At 43.0% G+C, this 16,983-nt stretch overlaps 1 protein-coding gene and 1 long non-coding RNA gene across 2 annotated transcripts in view; one reads left to right on the top strand and one right to left on the bottom strand.

The window, feature by feature from the left end:
- PPP1R14C (protein phosphatase 1 regulatory inhibitor subunit 14C) overlaps positions 1–2,613 on the bottom strand; it is a 44,632-nt gene extending 42,019 nt beyond the window's left edge. The window contains exon 1 of the mRNA XM_081187247.1: positions 2,161–2,613. Coding sequence (XP_081043373.1) covers positions 2,161–2,424 — 264 coding nt within the window. The 5' untranslated portion in view covers positions 2,425–2,613. The remainder of the gene's footprint in view (positions 1–2,160) is intronic.
- Positions 1–16,983, top strand: part of LOC308583372 — a 444,074-nt gene that overhangs the window by 343,828 nt on the left and 83,263 nt on the right. The gene's annotated exons all lie outside the window — the stretch shown is intronic.

Here is a 16,983-nt window from a genome sequence, read left to right as displayed (position 1 = left end):
GCGCACAAATTTGGGAGGGGAAAAGAGAGAATTGAATCTGGACCATGGGGCTCAGGGTGGGATGAGGAAAGGAGTTTTGACTTTTTTTGCCCCACCTTGGCACTATTAATCCCAAATACAATCAACCACAAGCTTCTTTGTTTCATAGGACCATATTACAGGTATGATACCTGTATCCCCCTTGACAAGGTATTGGAAAAATAGCAGCTTGAGTGTGGGGGATAATTTTCATTGGGAAAACAGTGCAGAGTTGCAAGTCTCCATTTCCCAAACAGCCAAGGTTTTGATCTAAATCATAACCCCCTTCCCAGCTGTTATTTATAGTAATAATACTAATAATTTATTATTTGTACCCCGCCCATCTGACTGTGTTGCCCCAGCCACTCTGGGTGGCTTCCAGCATATATAAAGACATAGTAAAACATTAAACCTTAAAAAGCTTCCCTATACAGGGCTGCCTTCAGATGTCTCCTGAAAGTAAAATAGTTACTCATTTAATTCTTTAAGAAATTTATAGTTGGAAATAACACAAACACTCTTTCCCCAATTTGCTATTTGAACAGAAGCTAACTATCATAGCAAAGCCAAAAGAACCTAATTCCAAAAGCAATTCAATCCTGCTAGAAATCAAGCATTCATTCTTCCAAACAAATATAAATTGTGCAAGATACTATTTGCTAACCTGATGAGCACTTGGCTTCCTTAGGGACAACTCATCATCCCTGAGGAAAGCAGATTCTTGCTTTCCCCATTATACATACTGAACTGTCACTCACTGTTCTTTCACCAGGAAAATTCCCAACATGTACGTAAGGGAATAAGCAACGTTCTTATTTAACATGTCCAAGCACAAGCCTTGACACATTCCACCAAACTCCAACATGAAAAAGTCTTTGTAGGAGAAAAGGACTGCCAACTCCGTTGAAATGAACCCCCAAAGGCACTGATCTGGTTTTTCCCCTCTCTGGCACTAAGTTGACTACAGACAAGATTAAGGTAGGCAACACTCACGATTTAAAAATATATCTAATCACTCCACCCCACCTCCCATGCTCCTCTCCTTACAGAAACATCTAGTAACATACGACCTCTAGTTAGTATGCAACGCTGACAGAAGCACTCACTGGTTGCGATGTCCTCCCCATTTTACGCATTATCCGAAAGCGGAGAGCCCACTTAGCCTAACAAATTAAGGCTGGCCTCAGATATTAAAACAGTTTCCATCTCTTTGCACTTTAAACCTGCGATCTGAGATCACACTGAGAGGTTAGCAAACCGACAGCTCCGCGTACACTAATGAATATCATTATCAACAGTACGTGGTATGGCAGGCTGGTGGGGTTTTGAGCCAGGAAAGAGCAGCAAATAAACCATTCATAGAAGTGAGCGCGCTCCTCCGCGTTGCCGGCTGAGGATTTGAGCTAAGCCGCTGTAGGCAGAAGCGCGGAGGGTAATGAGCATCACATGATCCCGAGGAGAAGCGCCGCTTGCAGGAACACCCAGAACCCCCCACTCAGCACACCTATGGCAAAATAGACACGGATTTGTTTTAAGGGGCAACAACGTGCCCTTTTATTTGGTTGTGGGAAGTGGGAATCTTGCATAGCTTCTCTCTCTCTCTCTCTCTCTCTCTCTCTCTCTCTCACACACACACACACACACACCCTTAAGAGGGCGAAGCTGAAGGGGAGACAGAACACGGGAATGTCATTTAGAGGTGGCTACATTCAGATTCACACACACACATTCATTCCCGACGTTTTCCTCAGCCAGGGAGATCTTCACACTCCGGTGCAATTTATAAAACGACCGTGATGAAAAGGAATTCCCAATATGCAAATGAGAGGATTAAAAATGGCATGCAGGTTAATTTTAAAAAAATGCGATCAAATCAGGAAAGCGGTTTTGTAGAAGGCGCTGGAGAGGCACCGAGTTGCTGAGCCTCCCTGCTCGCCAGGATGCCGCTTGCCGAGGCGGGGAGGGCAGATTTAAAGTACGGTACTTGTGGCTCCTACTTGCTGGGCGCTCTTCGACCAGCCGGGAGCCGCTGAGGGCTGTGGGGTGTGTCTGGGGGCCTCGACGGGGTGCCCTTCCCTCCTGCCTTTCGGATCCGGGCCCCGATCACCTCCCTCCCCGGATCAGTTCCCCAGCCAGGAGTACCTCGCAGCCGTAGAGCTGCCCGAGCTGCTCCACGATCCACTCCTCCAGCACGAGCCTTTTCCGCAGCTCCTTGCGATCGTATTTGACCGTCACTTTGCCCTGCTGGTGGCGCCGCTGCTGCTGCTGAACTTGCACCACCGCCGCCGACGGGGCCACCGACTCTTCCCGGGACGAGCCGCCGCCGCTCTGGAAGAAAACGCGGTTCCCTCCGCCTCCTCCGGTGGCGGCGGGCCCCGGCTCGCTGCCCTCGGTCGCCACCGACATGGTCTGCTTCAGCCCCTGCTGCGCGGGGAGACCCGATCCTCCGGGGGTCTCGGGCTGGCGGGGGGCTCTGCTACGGCTGCCCGCCGAGGTGCTCTATGCCCGCCACGCCGCCCTGCGAGAGCGCGCTGCCAGCCCTGCCTGCACCTGCAGCTCGCAGCCTCTCATCGCGCTGCTCTCGCCGCCGGTTCAGCCTTGGAAGGAGGGGCGTGGCGTTCGGAGGCCTGGAAGCGGGGCGGGGAGAGCGCCTTAAAGGCGCAACTCGCCGCCCGCCTGACGTCAGGCAGATTCCCGCCCCTCTCAAGCGTTTCTTGGGGTTACCAACGTTCCCCTCTGCCGGTGCTCTTGTGCCTTTAAGTAAGCAAGCTTCATTAGGGCTACCACTTCGTGACTGCATGGTGGCTAGGCTGGAATTCATCAGGTGAAGCTTTGCCCATGGTTCACCTGCTGAATTTCCTCCCACCTGTGCATAATAATAATAATAATAATAATAATAATTTATACCCCGCCCATCTGGCTGAGCTTCTCCAGCCACTCTGGGCAGCTCCCAACAGAATATTAAAAACAAGATAAAAACATCAAACGTTAAAATCTTCCCGAAACAGGGCTGCCTTCAAATGTCTTCTAAAAGTCAGATAGTTGTTTAGTTGTTCATGCAGGTGGGTACTTCTCAAAGACACCCTGTTCCTTTAAAATACTGACACCCAGAGGGGTTTTCAAGTGAACAGGGGTAGGATGGGACTGTACGAATTACACGGAAGGGAGAATTCTACTGGGAGAACAAAAGCAGTGATGGCACAAGCTACATCTGATGGAACTTCCATCAGATGTAGCACTTAAGGATACCAGAACGCTCTGCATTGCTAAATCTAGGAAGGCTCATATGTGGATAGCCACCATAGGGAACCACTGAAGTTACATTGGGCTTATACTGGAATAGTGAGACCTTGGACCTTACCGTATGGCATCGGGCAATTAGCTAGTCCTGCACACGCAATAAAGCCAAAAAGAAACCAGGAAATTGTAGTTTTCTGGAAATTGTAGCTCTGTGACCTCTCACTACAGTTCCCAGGATTGCAGTTGGGGGGGGGTGTACTTTAAATGTACACAGCCACTATTGCTGGGAGCACAGGATATACACCACTGGACAAAAGCGGTGACAAAATATGCAGTGTGTGGCCCTCTAACTCATTCTCAGTGGCTACAAATAATGTTTGTAGTGTGTTTTGTGCAAGGTGCTAAAGAGTGAGTTTGCCATCTCCTTTACGAAAATCAACTCCAGGAACTCAATCTCGATTGTGACATTTAAATGCACTCCCCTCCATGCCCTCCTTTTCCCTACAGTTAATCACCCCATAAAGCTTCTATTAAGCAGGAGGGTATTTTAAGAAGCCTTCCTAGCACCAGGATCCCACTCTAGGAGATTTTGTTAAGAAAGAGGCGTGTCTAACATGCCATAAAACACAATAGTAATGTAACGTGCTGGCTGGCCCAAAGCCTGAACATCTCCAGTAAGACCTATCTGTTTGAGCTGGATTTTGTAGGTTAAGGTTAGGTCACAGGTGGGGGATGTTATATTTCAAATGTAATTGTACCTTGGTACACTTTTATCCTGTTTTAATGAGGATTTTTGTGACACTTTTTATTCTCACACAGCTTTAGCCTTTGGAAGGGGAGGGCCTTAAATGTGCATAAATAAATCTATATGGAACAGAGATTGATTTTAGGGCTTGATGGCCATTTCTGAAGCAGATTCCAGGAACTGCCACCAGTAAGTAACAGCTAGCAGCAAAACCTAAATGGAGGACCTGTTCAAGTCAGGGATCAATCAGTATGTCTTAGTAGAATATAATTACGAAACGACTACATGATACCAGGAAAATTGCCACAGGGAATATTTTACTAATGATAAATAGCAATCTTAATAGTGGTGGTGATGCCTGGAAATGGTGTTAATAATATCGATCAGTCTGCACTCCTTTAACACAACAGTGCAAAGACATTAATATTCCATTCCATTCATCCCAGAGCTGGACCTGGAAACAAGTTTTTGGGAAATTCTTGGCTCCCACTAGTCCCAGACATGTGGTTACTTAGTGATGAGGGGGAAGCACTCTGCACATGCTCAAAAGTGCTCTTATCACACATTCCAGAGACATACTTGGGGAATAAAATTGGGTCTCAAACCAAACCCTGCATTACCTTTTCATCCATGTCTCTCATCTCCCTCACCCCGGTAACTGCAGTATTGAGAACTCTATTGTGTTCTCAACAGATTTTTGCCAAATACATTTGTAGTAACCTTTGCAATATGAGTGGGTAAATGTGATTTCTTCTTCCGGCAGTTGGTCTGAGTTTAGCACCCAGTGACAGTAAACGATGATACTACACCTGTGAATAATGCATTATTAAAGGAGAAAGAGCCTTCAATGAAAGGTGACACCACCAATTCTTTCACTTGGCAGAAAAGGGGAAAAGCTAATTGAACATATGACATTGCTTTATACTGAGTCAGCCTGCTGGTTCATGTTAGCCCACTGCAATTCACTCTGACTGGCAGCAGCTCTCAAAGGTCTTAAGAAGAGGGATCTCCCAGCCCTTCAGACAGAATATTATAAACCGAAGATGGCAGAGACTGAATCTCAGACCTTATGGCTACAGAGCCGGTCCTCTGACACCAGCTGCAGCTCTTTTCAACTAATTCCTTGCAAAATAAGTTGGACTGCTTCTAGTAAGATGTACTGAACTACTGACAGAGTCAGATCAACTGGATCTCCAATCTGACTAGAGTCAAATCTATTTTTAAATACTGATAATGCAACAGAAAGTATGACCAGAATCATAAATTGATATCTGGTGTATTATTATTAATTGGATTTCTTAACCACCTTCAACAATAAAAAAAATACAAGATTAAAATCAGTTTAAACAATTTACAATTAGAAGAGTAAGATGGGCCCTACCATATATACAGTAGATCTCAGGAGTCAAATGCCAGAGGAAAGTGCTGCTTCTTCAGCATATGATGAAAGCTATACAATGAAGGTGTCAGATGAACCTCTGTGCGGAAGGAGTTCCACAGTTTAGGAGCTGCCACAGAAAATATAAAAAGGCATTAAGGGAGTATTGGATAAATTCATGGAACCGAAAGTTGTCAGTAGCTACTGACCTTCAACAGCTATGCTCCTCCTCCATGGTCAGAGGCAGTAATGTTTCTGAACACCCGTTCCTAAAAACCACAGGAGAGAGTGCTCATGTTCTCAGGTCCTGCTAGCAGGATTTCCACAGGCACATGGTTGGCCACTGTGGCCTAATGTAGCAACCTCTTTGTATGTTCTTAATATGTTACTGCAATTGTTATCAAACAACATTCTTTGGAATCCTGAAGTTCCAAAGATCCTGTGATACAAAGATCTATAATGGAAGATAAATTGCCAAAAAGATAATTCGCCTGTTATCACCAAATATCTCCAGCCAATGTGTAATTGGATTGTTTTGTTTCCACAGCATGCACTCAATACCAAATTGCACAATATGGTGGCTCTATTGCATAATGCTTAATTTTCATGGAGTGCAATTCTGTGCATGTGTACTCAGAAGGAAGTCCTCAGCAGCTTCCTCTACTTCCCTTAGTTCCTCTGTGTCCTCAAGCTCTCCACTATAACCTATTGGTGTGTGTGGTATCCTTAGCAGTGATAACAGGATCGGGTACTACAGATTCCTCTTCCTATTTAGCTCCGCTATGTAAAGCAATGGGCTCGTCCACACTTTGCTTGCCCATGCTGAGAATGCACAGGTCCTAGAGGTTTTCTGTTTATCCTGTGCTTTCCAGGCATGGGTTCGAGCAGTTTTCCATTTGCCACCCCTTTCAGCTCTTTACCGCTGAATCAGGGCAAGTGTCAATCCATGGAAAACCCAATTGACATTTGCTCCGATTAAGCGGTACAAGCAGAAGCGTAAGCAAGCCCAATATTGACCTGCTTGCAAACCTTCACCTCCAGTGGAGTGGAAGCAACCATTTTCTCCCTGTTATCACTTCCTTGTATCCATTCTCATTCCCAAACATCAACATCATTATTATCTGAAGAAGTTCCTCCAACTACTGACCAAATAATTGTGTGAGCATGGAACTGTTCATCCTTTCTACCAAAGCTTTACCTTGAGGATGAGCAACACCATTCACTTCTCCATCACCGACCAGTTGCTTTTTAAGGTGTCGTGTCAAAACTTTTATAGCCCCTTGGAAATTTACAATTTTCTCCTTCATATTCTTCAAGTGGCATTGCAAATGCTCGTTGCCAGATGTCTGTTCTTCCAGTTCTCCAGAAATCCCCTGTTTCCAGGAGAGAGTCCCAAATTCTATGTACCTATTTGCTTTACTTCTCTTTCAAGACCATCACCCTTCATCTGCAACTTCATACACTCCTGTCCCAGAGTCAAGAAAACTGCGTCTTATCTTTTTCCTTTTTAACTTGTGACCATCTAGTTTCTAAAAGCCATAAGCAACCTGTGACTTCCTCTTCACAACCACCTGAAGTTTCCTCTCTTCAGAATATTGTTCCAATAAGTCATCAATACATTCCAGTGGAGCCACCATGGGGCCTTGAACCTATGGGTTCACTCAACCAAGTACAGTGGTACCTCGGGTTAAGTACTTAATTCGTTCCGGAGGTCTGTTCTTAACCTGAAACTGTTCTTAACTTGAAGCACCACTTTAGCTAATGGGGCCTCCTGCTGCTGCCACGCCGCCGGAGCACGATTTCTGTTCTCATCCTGAAGCAAAGTTCTTAACCCGAAGTAATATTTCTTTGTTGGCGGAGTCTGTAACCTGAAGCATCTGTAACCTGAAGCGTATGTAACCCGAGGTACACAAATTTTCCTTGTATCAGTCATAATTGCAATAGAAAGTTTACTGCCACTCAACACACTTCCCTGACTCTTCTCAGCAACACTCTTTTGCTTTCCCTTTCCCTGGAACATTCATTTCTGTAAATTAGATATGATTACATCAGCAAACCAAAGAAAAGGGAAGGGATTTAGTTTGTCCATGTACTTTTGAAATAATGAGGCTGCTCAGCTTTAAATATCTCTAAATGCTAGAGCTACTCCCCCACTAGTCAAATTTTCTCACAAACTAAACTCATGTCAAGCTTTCCAACTCCTGGGTTCTGATTAAGTTCTCAGGTTTTAGCACCAAATGTTAATCTGGGGATCCAATTCATACCATGCCAATAATCTTCCTCAGTAGCAACACAATGCAACAGAAAGTAAAGCTTACACAACAAAACAAACACAAGAGCTTCAGATGGTGACTGAAACAAATCATTCTTTTTAAAATTAATATACAAAGTTCAATGGTGATATTAAATTATAAAAAATGATATGAATTGGAACTATGAATTGGAATAGAACTTATATACAAGTTACAGAGAAAAAGGAATTAATGGGAATTAATACAAAATGAGATAAAATATTTGAAAAGAAAGCAACTTACATGATTTAATTTAAAGCAACTGGATATAATTTGCTTATGAAATAGTAAGCAGCATTGTCAAAACAAGCAAAGTGAATAACATAACTCCTAACTCCATCCAGCCCATCTAGTTGCAAAACAAATCTAAGTGCCCTAGCATATTAGATCAATAAAAATTCATAGCTACTAATCATCGGGCTGTAGGCTAGGCCTCGTGGTCCTCAGCATGAGCAAATCCCAGGAAGCAAGGCATTTGGCAGGCAACAACTAAGAAAAAAATGCAACCATACAACACATATACCCTACAAGGAAAAGACCCACTTAAAAAAGAAAAGAAACGAAGTATACCTTTTGTATCAATCAGCAACATAACTAGGGAGCATTATCCTTCTACTGAGTTTTCCAGTAAATGTCTCATTCAAATAGGTGGATCCACATAAAATGTAGACCAGGAGTGGGGAGGGGGGTGCGGAATGAGCTACTGGGACCCCTGCAGTGTCAGCCACTCTTCACTTCCAGCATTCTTTTGACAAAACATTCTATGCTTTCACTTTTGTTTTGACATCAGGATGGGGGAAGTATGAGAGATACATACTATTGGAACTTATTTTTCTTGGGTTGAAGTGGTTCTTGGCCCCCAAAAAGTTCCCTACCCTTGTTGTGCTAGCTATGGGACCAATGTTACCTGAGGAAGTGCCCTCTCTCTCTCTCTCTCTCTCTCTCTCTCTCTCTCTCTCTCTCTCTCACACACACACACACACACACACACTTCCATTTTCATGTTATGTCACTGAACAGGCTGTTTCTGCCATTAATGGGGACCGGCAACATTTTGGAATTAACAAGATATCGAATGGGTACTTTTAGCACAGAGAAGAATCCACTGAAAAGACATTTCTAATTGCCCCACTGAAACAAATGGGAGCTGCACATTCATTTCAGTGGGGCTGACTCAGGACAACTTTGCAATGGATATAAGTGCCTGGTGTCCATGGAAAATTCCATAAGGGAAACAACAGAGTCGAGACAGTCTGGTCTCCTAACTAGACAGCTACAAGGTAAAAATGAAAAGCCTGTGGTTGTAGACCGTGAAACAGAGAGAGAGAGATCATTCTGTCATTGTTAAAATTAGACTCTAATGGATGAAACATTAAGACCAACGTTTCAGATAAAGCAGCGCACTTTGTTAATAAGGATGACATTTAATAATGAGGATACTGCTAGGAAAATTAGAAGTAATATAGAAGCAGCATTAAGAAATAAGATTGCTTGAAGCTCCCTATTAATTCTGATGAGCAGAGGCAGGCATTCAGAGCAAAAGAAGCCATCATGTTTGTTCACCTCAGAACTGTAAAACCCACCGTTTACAAAGGACAGATGGTGGTTGGCTGAAAAAAACACAGGATGGCCTGATCAGCTACTTACAAGCTGGAATACTTACAGCCCAGTCCTATGCATGTCAGCATACTGTTTTAATAGGGAACATTCCCTAGCTATGATTGCTGGCTAGTGACACTGTTGATGCCAAAGAGGCCTTTATAAACATTCTGATACACTTCAGTGTATGTCGTGAAATGATTAGGTAATTCCGGTACAAAATCAGCAGCTCCATCTCTATTCTCTTCCTACTAAGCATTGTCCATGGCTAATCTCGTTTTTAAAAAATACTTGATTGGAAAATCACTCCCCCTCTTTCTTTGAAGTGGCCACAAAGTGCACATTTGGAAGACAGCAGGGAAGAAGCTTTTAAGACCGACAACCAGTGTCCTCAGGCCCGAGTCAGTCAAAAGAGGTTTCCCATCTGGGTACATAGCTTCTGATCCTGAACCCTCTCCACTTTATTTTGTATCTAAGCAACTGTCTCTTAAGCCAAGATGGAGACAAAGGCCTCTTATGCATCCCACCACACTGCAACCAAATGTCCTCAGGGAGGCTAAACAAACAGATAAGGATGGTTTGAAAGAATACATACTGTATTAAAAAAACCAACATGGCAAAAAATAGGGATGCAGCCCAATTAAGGGTGTGATGTTATGGCCCTTGAGAGAATGCTTTGCAGATCTGTGAGGGGGAGCATGAGGTCTGATCATGGACCTCCTCACTGCGGTCACTGTCTCTCCTCTTCCACTGATGATCCAATGGCAGGCCAGGGGGGGAGAAAAGGTGAGTAACCCTCTGCTGGGTCCTCTCTTTTCCCACCATGTCCACAAAATTGGAGGGGTGGGCAGAGTAGAAATAGCTCTGCAAAGAATGTTAACCGGCTAAATTACTTAAATTAATATGTTTAATCGGCATATTTGCATAGATTTGAATCTGGATAAAAATGATATTTCTGAAGAAAGAAGCATGTTGTCTCTGTCTCAAGGTGACGTGTCAGAGCAGCTGCAAGCACAGTATTCCTGCTCTGGGAGAAGATAGAAAGTGGGCTTCTAGATGGTAGCTTAATATTACAAAACAGAGTTTTACAGCATGAGAGCCACATTCCCTGTGGCATCATTCTGCATGTTGTGACACAGAAGTACGTGGAGCAGTCATCAGATCATCAAGACCCCGTTGGGGCTGCCTGTACACCTCCAAGTGTCTTGCAGGTGTTGTTGACCAGTGAGCTCTGGTTGTTCCTGTGGTTGTCATTTGTGTGGTTTAAAAAAAACAAAAACATTTTGATTCAGCCAGGTTTGAGAATATTTTGGATTCAGTGGCATGATGGCAGTGTTTCTCCCCATGCAATTACGCATATAATTGCTCTGTTAATCTCCTTGCAGTTGTGGCAGTCCCCAATATCTTGGAAGGAAACCTGTGATAAACATTGCCCAAGTGTCAAAACTGATGCTTCCAATTTGCTCATTAAATCAAAGGGTTAACACACTTCTCTTTAAAGACAGCAGGGCTCAAGGGCACCAGGAAAATCAATATTACCAGAGCCTATGAGACTTTAATTGTCCATCACGGCTGTGCTGTTTTTAAAACCTTTTTGCATTATTGATTTCTCACCTTCTTCCCATAAAAATAAAAGATTTCCACATCTTTATAAATGAGACAAAATACACTTGCTTAGAGGCATGCATACAGATGCTGTCATGAGAGTCAATAGATCTTTTCCCCTTTAAGTTTTCATTGTTGCATTGTAGGAGAAATAGGTGTGGAATATATGTGGCCATTTCTGATCCAATCTTGAGAAAAGTCCAAAAGGATTTTCTATGTCTAGGAAGGGAGGCTTCACCAAAACACTCTATTGCCATTACATTCTGTCTCTTCTTCTAATGTACTTTAATATTCCATCACTTCAGTTGTATCCTTGACAAGCATTCAGACTTTGTAAATAAAATATTTAGCATTCATAGAATCACAGAATCATAGAGTTGTAGAGTTGAAAACGCAGCACAACAGCTTCCTCTCACTGCATTGCAAGTCCCATTTTTACATTGCTGTACTCACCATTACCTGATTTGTTTTCCCGCCCCTGCACCCCCCTGAACTTCTATTCAATGAAGGTGCCATCTGCACATGTGCAACAGACGGCTGAAATGTACACACCTCAGCTTAACCACATGGTACATTTTCAAATCAGATGGAAGCTGGTTTGAGGGGAAACACATCAAGCAGGAGTGTTTCTCAATGAGCTACTGCATAATGTTATATGTTTGTGGGGTGCCTGGACCCCCTTTTAATTCCAGGGTGCTAGACATCGAATTCAGCATGTTAAAATATAAGCCATGTTAAAAATATAAACTGGGCTGATTTCCTGATGAAGTAATTGCCTGAAAAGATGGGCACAAAAAACTGGGCTGTGGCCTATCAAGGAAGCCATCAACAAGGCAAAGGCTCTCTGTCAGACACAAAGGGGTGGAGCCCCTCCTGGGGCTCTGGTAGCTAGCCAAAGACAATGCAGAGTTGGAAAGGGAAGTTTCAGAATTGCAGTGGGCTGATGTAAGGAAGAGAGAAATAGTTACATTTTGGGGAAGCAGTTTGCAAGTTGGAGAAAAGGGGGTCACAGCACAATGTGGGCTGACAGGTTGAATCCAAACCAATCCATGGGAGAGACAAGCCCTCCTGGAGTTTAAAGCTGGAAGCCTCCCACCCCCACCCCAGGCTTAGGTTGTATATAGGTATAAACAAACCATATATCATAAAGACACCACAGTCTCCACTGGACCTCATTGTCCAAAAGGAAACACAGAGCCTGGTAAGCATGTCTGGAACCCCTGGAATCTCACACCGCTCAGAGATTGGGCTGGCATGAAACAATGCGTATGAATTGTGGCTTAAACCAGTAGCAGTGAGAGCACATTGTAGCCTGAGTAAATGGTAATGTGTACATAACCTTGATCAGCTTTTTTTATTCACTTGTGGCCTGCCCCAGGCACCTCACTGCAGCAATCTGGACTCTTAATTTTACCTCACAGCAGGTAAGGACAGAGGGTGGGTGACAGGTCTAGGAATGGAGGATGCCACCCCTGCATCTCTCCCCATGGTTCCTGGGTTATGAAGGAATCACAACCATTTTCTGGGTTGTGACCTGGCAGCCTGCCTGTAGCACCAGGGAATATGTTTCTGCAGAATGAAACTCTATTTGTATTTGTGCTTGTTTCTTGTTTGTGCTTCTCCAGCAGTTTTTGTGCAGCTGTGAAGTTCTTTGCCAGGTTAATGTGAACCTAGCTGACTGTTACAAGCATAATCAAGATCCCAGAAAAGACATCTGAGTACAATGTACCCTCTTGTTTGGTGTGTGGTTTTTATCTGACTTTGGAAATGGAGTTGCATTAATAGATAGTGTACCCTTCAGGTAGATTGGACTGCCTTATTTTAGGATCAAACACTGGGGGAAAAATAGGTAAGTAGATAGATGGAAAGATGGATGGATGGATGGATGGATGGATGGATGGATGGATGGATGGATGGATTTCAAATCTGTCTGTCTGTCTTCAGCTGCATAAAAATGGAAACAAAATGTACACACAGTTGGGATCCTATGGCTTTAACATTGAGGGGTTTAGACTTTACCCATCACTGCATCTTTCTGCTGGCAAAAAGTTTCACTGGTTGAACTTTTGTCTCTCATGCCATTTTTAGGGGCATGGGGTCAAGGAGAGGGCTTGGCTAGAACCTCTCTTCCTGGAATGTTTCTGCTTAAAAATAAATAAATGGTATGCCCACTTTTGAAGTATAGAAGTGTTCATTCTGCCATTACCTCATTCTGCTGCATGCGTAGATCTGGCCTAATCAGCATGCAAAGGTGGAGGAGAGCCTTGGAAATAAGGGTTTGATGTCTGAAGCCAAAGTAGCACTGCAAAAGGCGGCCAATATTCTTTCTCAGATGTGCAGACAAACCCTTGCTTGCACCCTTTCTTGAGTCTGATCACCATAACAAATTTAGTTTCTCACTTGGAGTTCTTAACGGGACAATTTCTATTTCAAACTAGTCCTTGGCATACATTGATTGGTTGTGTTATCAGCTCTGAGATTTCGGGATGTGACAGAATGAAATAGATAAGGTCCAATCAGCTGATTTTGAGATTATTATCTGTTTACTGATAAACTGTCTGGCTTCAACAAGGTGAAAAATGAATTAACTGATGATAAATTTATTCATTGAAACTTTTCATTGAAAAAAAATGCTCTTTTGAATTTTTCTTAAGCATGAGAAATTAAAGTAACAGTTGCAACCCATTGTTTAGGGTAATAAAAGTTACCTTTATCATATTCATTTACTTTGTAAATGTGGCTTCTTTATTGATCATTTGTATTATCAAGTGACTGGCTCTTGTGCCTTTAATAGTAGCTTAATCTGTAGAAATCAACCTGTAAAGCATTATCATTGTTTGGAGATAAGCATTATAATCTGATAATGTCTGCAGATCGAACACTGGGGCTGGTGAAAAAGAAAGAAAGAAAGAAAGAAAGAAAGAAAGAAAGAAAGAAAGAAAGAAAGAAAAGTTTGTAACTCTTATCAGCTTGAACCATGATTTTAAGCAAGCCACTTTGATATCACAGAACATTTTCACATGTGAGGCTCATGTAAATTTTCACTTAAATCTGTCTGTTTACATAAATCTGTAGCATACATTTTGATTTCTCTTCCCTAATCATCCCTTAATTAACAACATGGAACAAACAACATAAGAAAGGTACAGAAGGCACATTTAAGTCTAATTTGAACCCTGAATTGACTGCATGATCTTGCCTAGCCCAAAAGATCAGTCCTACCCATCAGCCAAACTGTTGCTTAATGTTACATGTTTAAAAGGAGAAGTAAAGGAAATAATAGATGTGACTGAGAACCTAGCCACATTTGGGCATTATTTAGCTGTTAATCTACTTTTTCCCTCATTCAGATTAGACAAGAGTAGTCCACATCCTCATGTATTTGTATATGAGGAGGGGCTTTGGTATTTTCTGTTCATACTACCAGGTGCTTGTTTTTGTGTTTGTTCCTATCTTCTGATTTGCTGGTTGTATTATATCAAGTAAGTACTGACAGAGTATGCATGCAGATAGCTGCATACACACCTTGTTTTTTTGAAAACAAGTATCTCTGCACAAGAAGTGCATAAAAGCACAAAGTCAGGCAACTGAAGATTTGCTTGTACCAGTTTCTGGTTTTGTGCAAATCTGAGGGATCTATATCTATCTATCTATCTATCTATCTATCTATCTATCTATCTATCTGGGTATACTCCAGCAGAAAAGAAATAAAAGCAATTGTAAATTCTCAGCACACACTTTTCAGATTGCTGTGCAATTTTTGGTGTAAAAATGTTTGATGTGGTTTGCTTGTGCAGTTTTCTGCTTTTGTGCAAATCTGAGGGATCAGAAGAAATATACATATACTAGTTGTAATGTGGTATGCTTCTGGAGATTTCTCGTTTGGTGCGAATCTCAGGAATCAAGAGTAAGAAAATACATCCTTCATTCAGGAGCGTATCAGAAATAGTTACGAGCACAGCTAGAAAAGAAATGGAAGCAGTGGGCGTGGAAGGGGGACTAGTAGAAAGTGATGATTGACCCACCCATCCTAAAACCCCAAGTGGAGCAGGAGCAATTTGGAACCCCATTTCCCCCCCAACCTATCATATTATCCCCATACTGCATAAATCCAACTTTGCAGGGGGAAAGATTTGAGACTGGTATTGTTTGACGGTAACATCTTATTGCACTTAAATAGGAACACAAACACACAATAAACTCCAGTGTGGACAAGTCCTTTGGCCGACAGTGGAAAGGCAGGAGTTTGCTATGTGTGCTACTGAGGTGCCAGGTTTGGACATTCTTCCTCACTTGGATCTAAAGAACCTACCTCGTCCACAGCACAAGATAGCTGGAATGGCCTTCATGATGGATGGGTTTTTTTATTCCAATACCAGCATTTATGACGCTCATTTCATCAAGTTATTGATGTTCCTGCAATACAATTTTCATTGTGTGACTTCACTACTGATGCAGTGGACAAAAATGCAGTCTGCATTTCCTGTTTTCATATAACTGATCAATGTTCATAATGGGATCCTGTTCTGCCCCATAGTATCTTATGTTCAAAATTGCCTCAAAGTAGGTATCCAGTATGACGAAGGGTGGACACCCAAGAGGGGACTCTCATGCACCCTTCATTGCCCAGATGAAACACAACAACCCTGCACTGTTGTCAGTGGGTCTTACTCTTGGTTGTTTCATTGAACGTTAGCTCTTTGCTTGCACAGTTTTGCTTTCAACCTCCGAGATAAGCAACTAACCCATATTACATTTAAACAGTTTTATGAGTTTAAAGATGCACTGGGGATCTACTACCTAGAACAGAATCACTGTTTGTTTGTTTGTTTGTTAAATTTGTATACCATCCTTCATCTGAATATCACAAAGCAATTCATAACATAAAAACATAAAATGAGAAGACAAAAAACATAAGCAAACAAGAACAAAGACAAGCCAACAATCCCTACTGGCGAAGGAAGAGGAGTGCGGGGGGAGTGCACCGTCCCCGGCAGTGCGATCCTGGTGGGGTGCCATTGTGGTTGACCCACCCACCCACGCTGGGCACCACACCCCGTAGGTGGCACGCCACGCCCCCAGAATGTGCACCAGCCCTGCCCCCGCCTGCTCTCTACCCCCACCCCACCCCAGTGCTGGAGCATGAAGCTCCGCCACTGACAATGAAACTCCCACAAACACATTTGTATTACTGCCAGCAGTGAAGACTGCTGGTTTTTAAGGCAACAATTGTATCTCATCAGCTACATACAGTACACATATTATGTAGGAATTCTACCTCCCTCCTGCACTATGCTTCTGCCTGGCCAAAACTGCTAGCAGCTGAAAACTTCTGGAAGATTTAACACCCAGCAACAAAACCTACTGGGAGTCTTGCTCTTGCCTGAAGATACAGACAATAGAACAGAACAAGATGGATCATGAATGTAGAAAAACCCTCCCTATCTGGAAGCAAAAAATGTCAGGATTTGAATGTGGATAAAGGGAAATATAGGCTGCCAGAAGAAATAAGTTCTTTTTCATCTTTGCTGCAGCCTGCAAGTGACTGAAACAGAGAAAAGGGGGAGTTACTTTGGAGTTCTGCAATGAGCGCTCCTTTTTCTTGACTCTAAACAAATATGTAAGGTGACTTTTTTTTTAATTGGACCAGCCACTGTTAATGAAAATATTGTTATAGGATTGGGAGGCTAGTCTGATTCTGCAGAGGAAGAGGCTGCTTAAGTGGTTAAGTATCTCTTTTTGCATGACTAAAGAGTGCATGTAACAAGTTGCTAAAGAAACAACTAGATGGAGATGCTGAAGGGGTCAGGCCTCACTCCGCTGCCTTGGCTGGGAATCAGTGTCATCGGTGAGCATAAGAAGAATGGACCTCAGCTAGTCTGGAACTAGGGTTTCAAAGAGACAGAGATCTGACTTGCTCTCTGTGGTGAAACCGAAGTATGACTTTGCTCACTGCCATAGAATACTAATGGGGGAGCAAGTTCTATTGGAGTATTGATGCTGAAAGTCCTTCAATCCAATGTTCAGCCTGTCTACATGTGCAAATAAAACCATGTATCACAAAGATCCATCTCCTGTGACCTTCTCAGTGGTAGAGCATCTTCTTG

Source organism: Podarcis bocagei (genome assembly GCF_964188305.1).
Source record: "Podarcis bocagei genome assembly, chromosome: 3".
NCBI lineage: Eukaryota > Metazoa > Chordata > Lepidosauria > Squamata > Lacertidae > Podarcis > Podarcis bocagei.
This window is presented reverse-complemented; position numbering and strand designations above follow the sequence as displayed.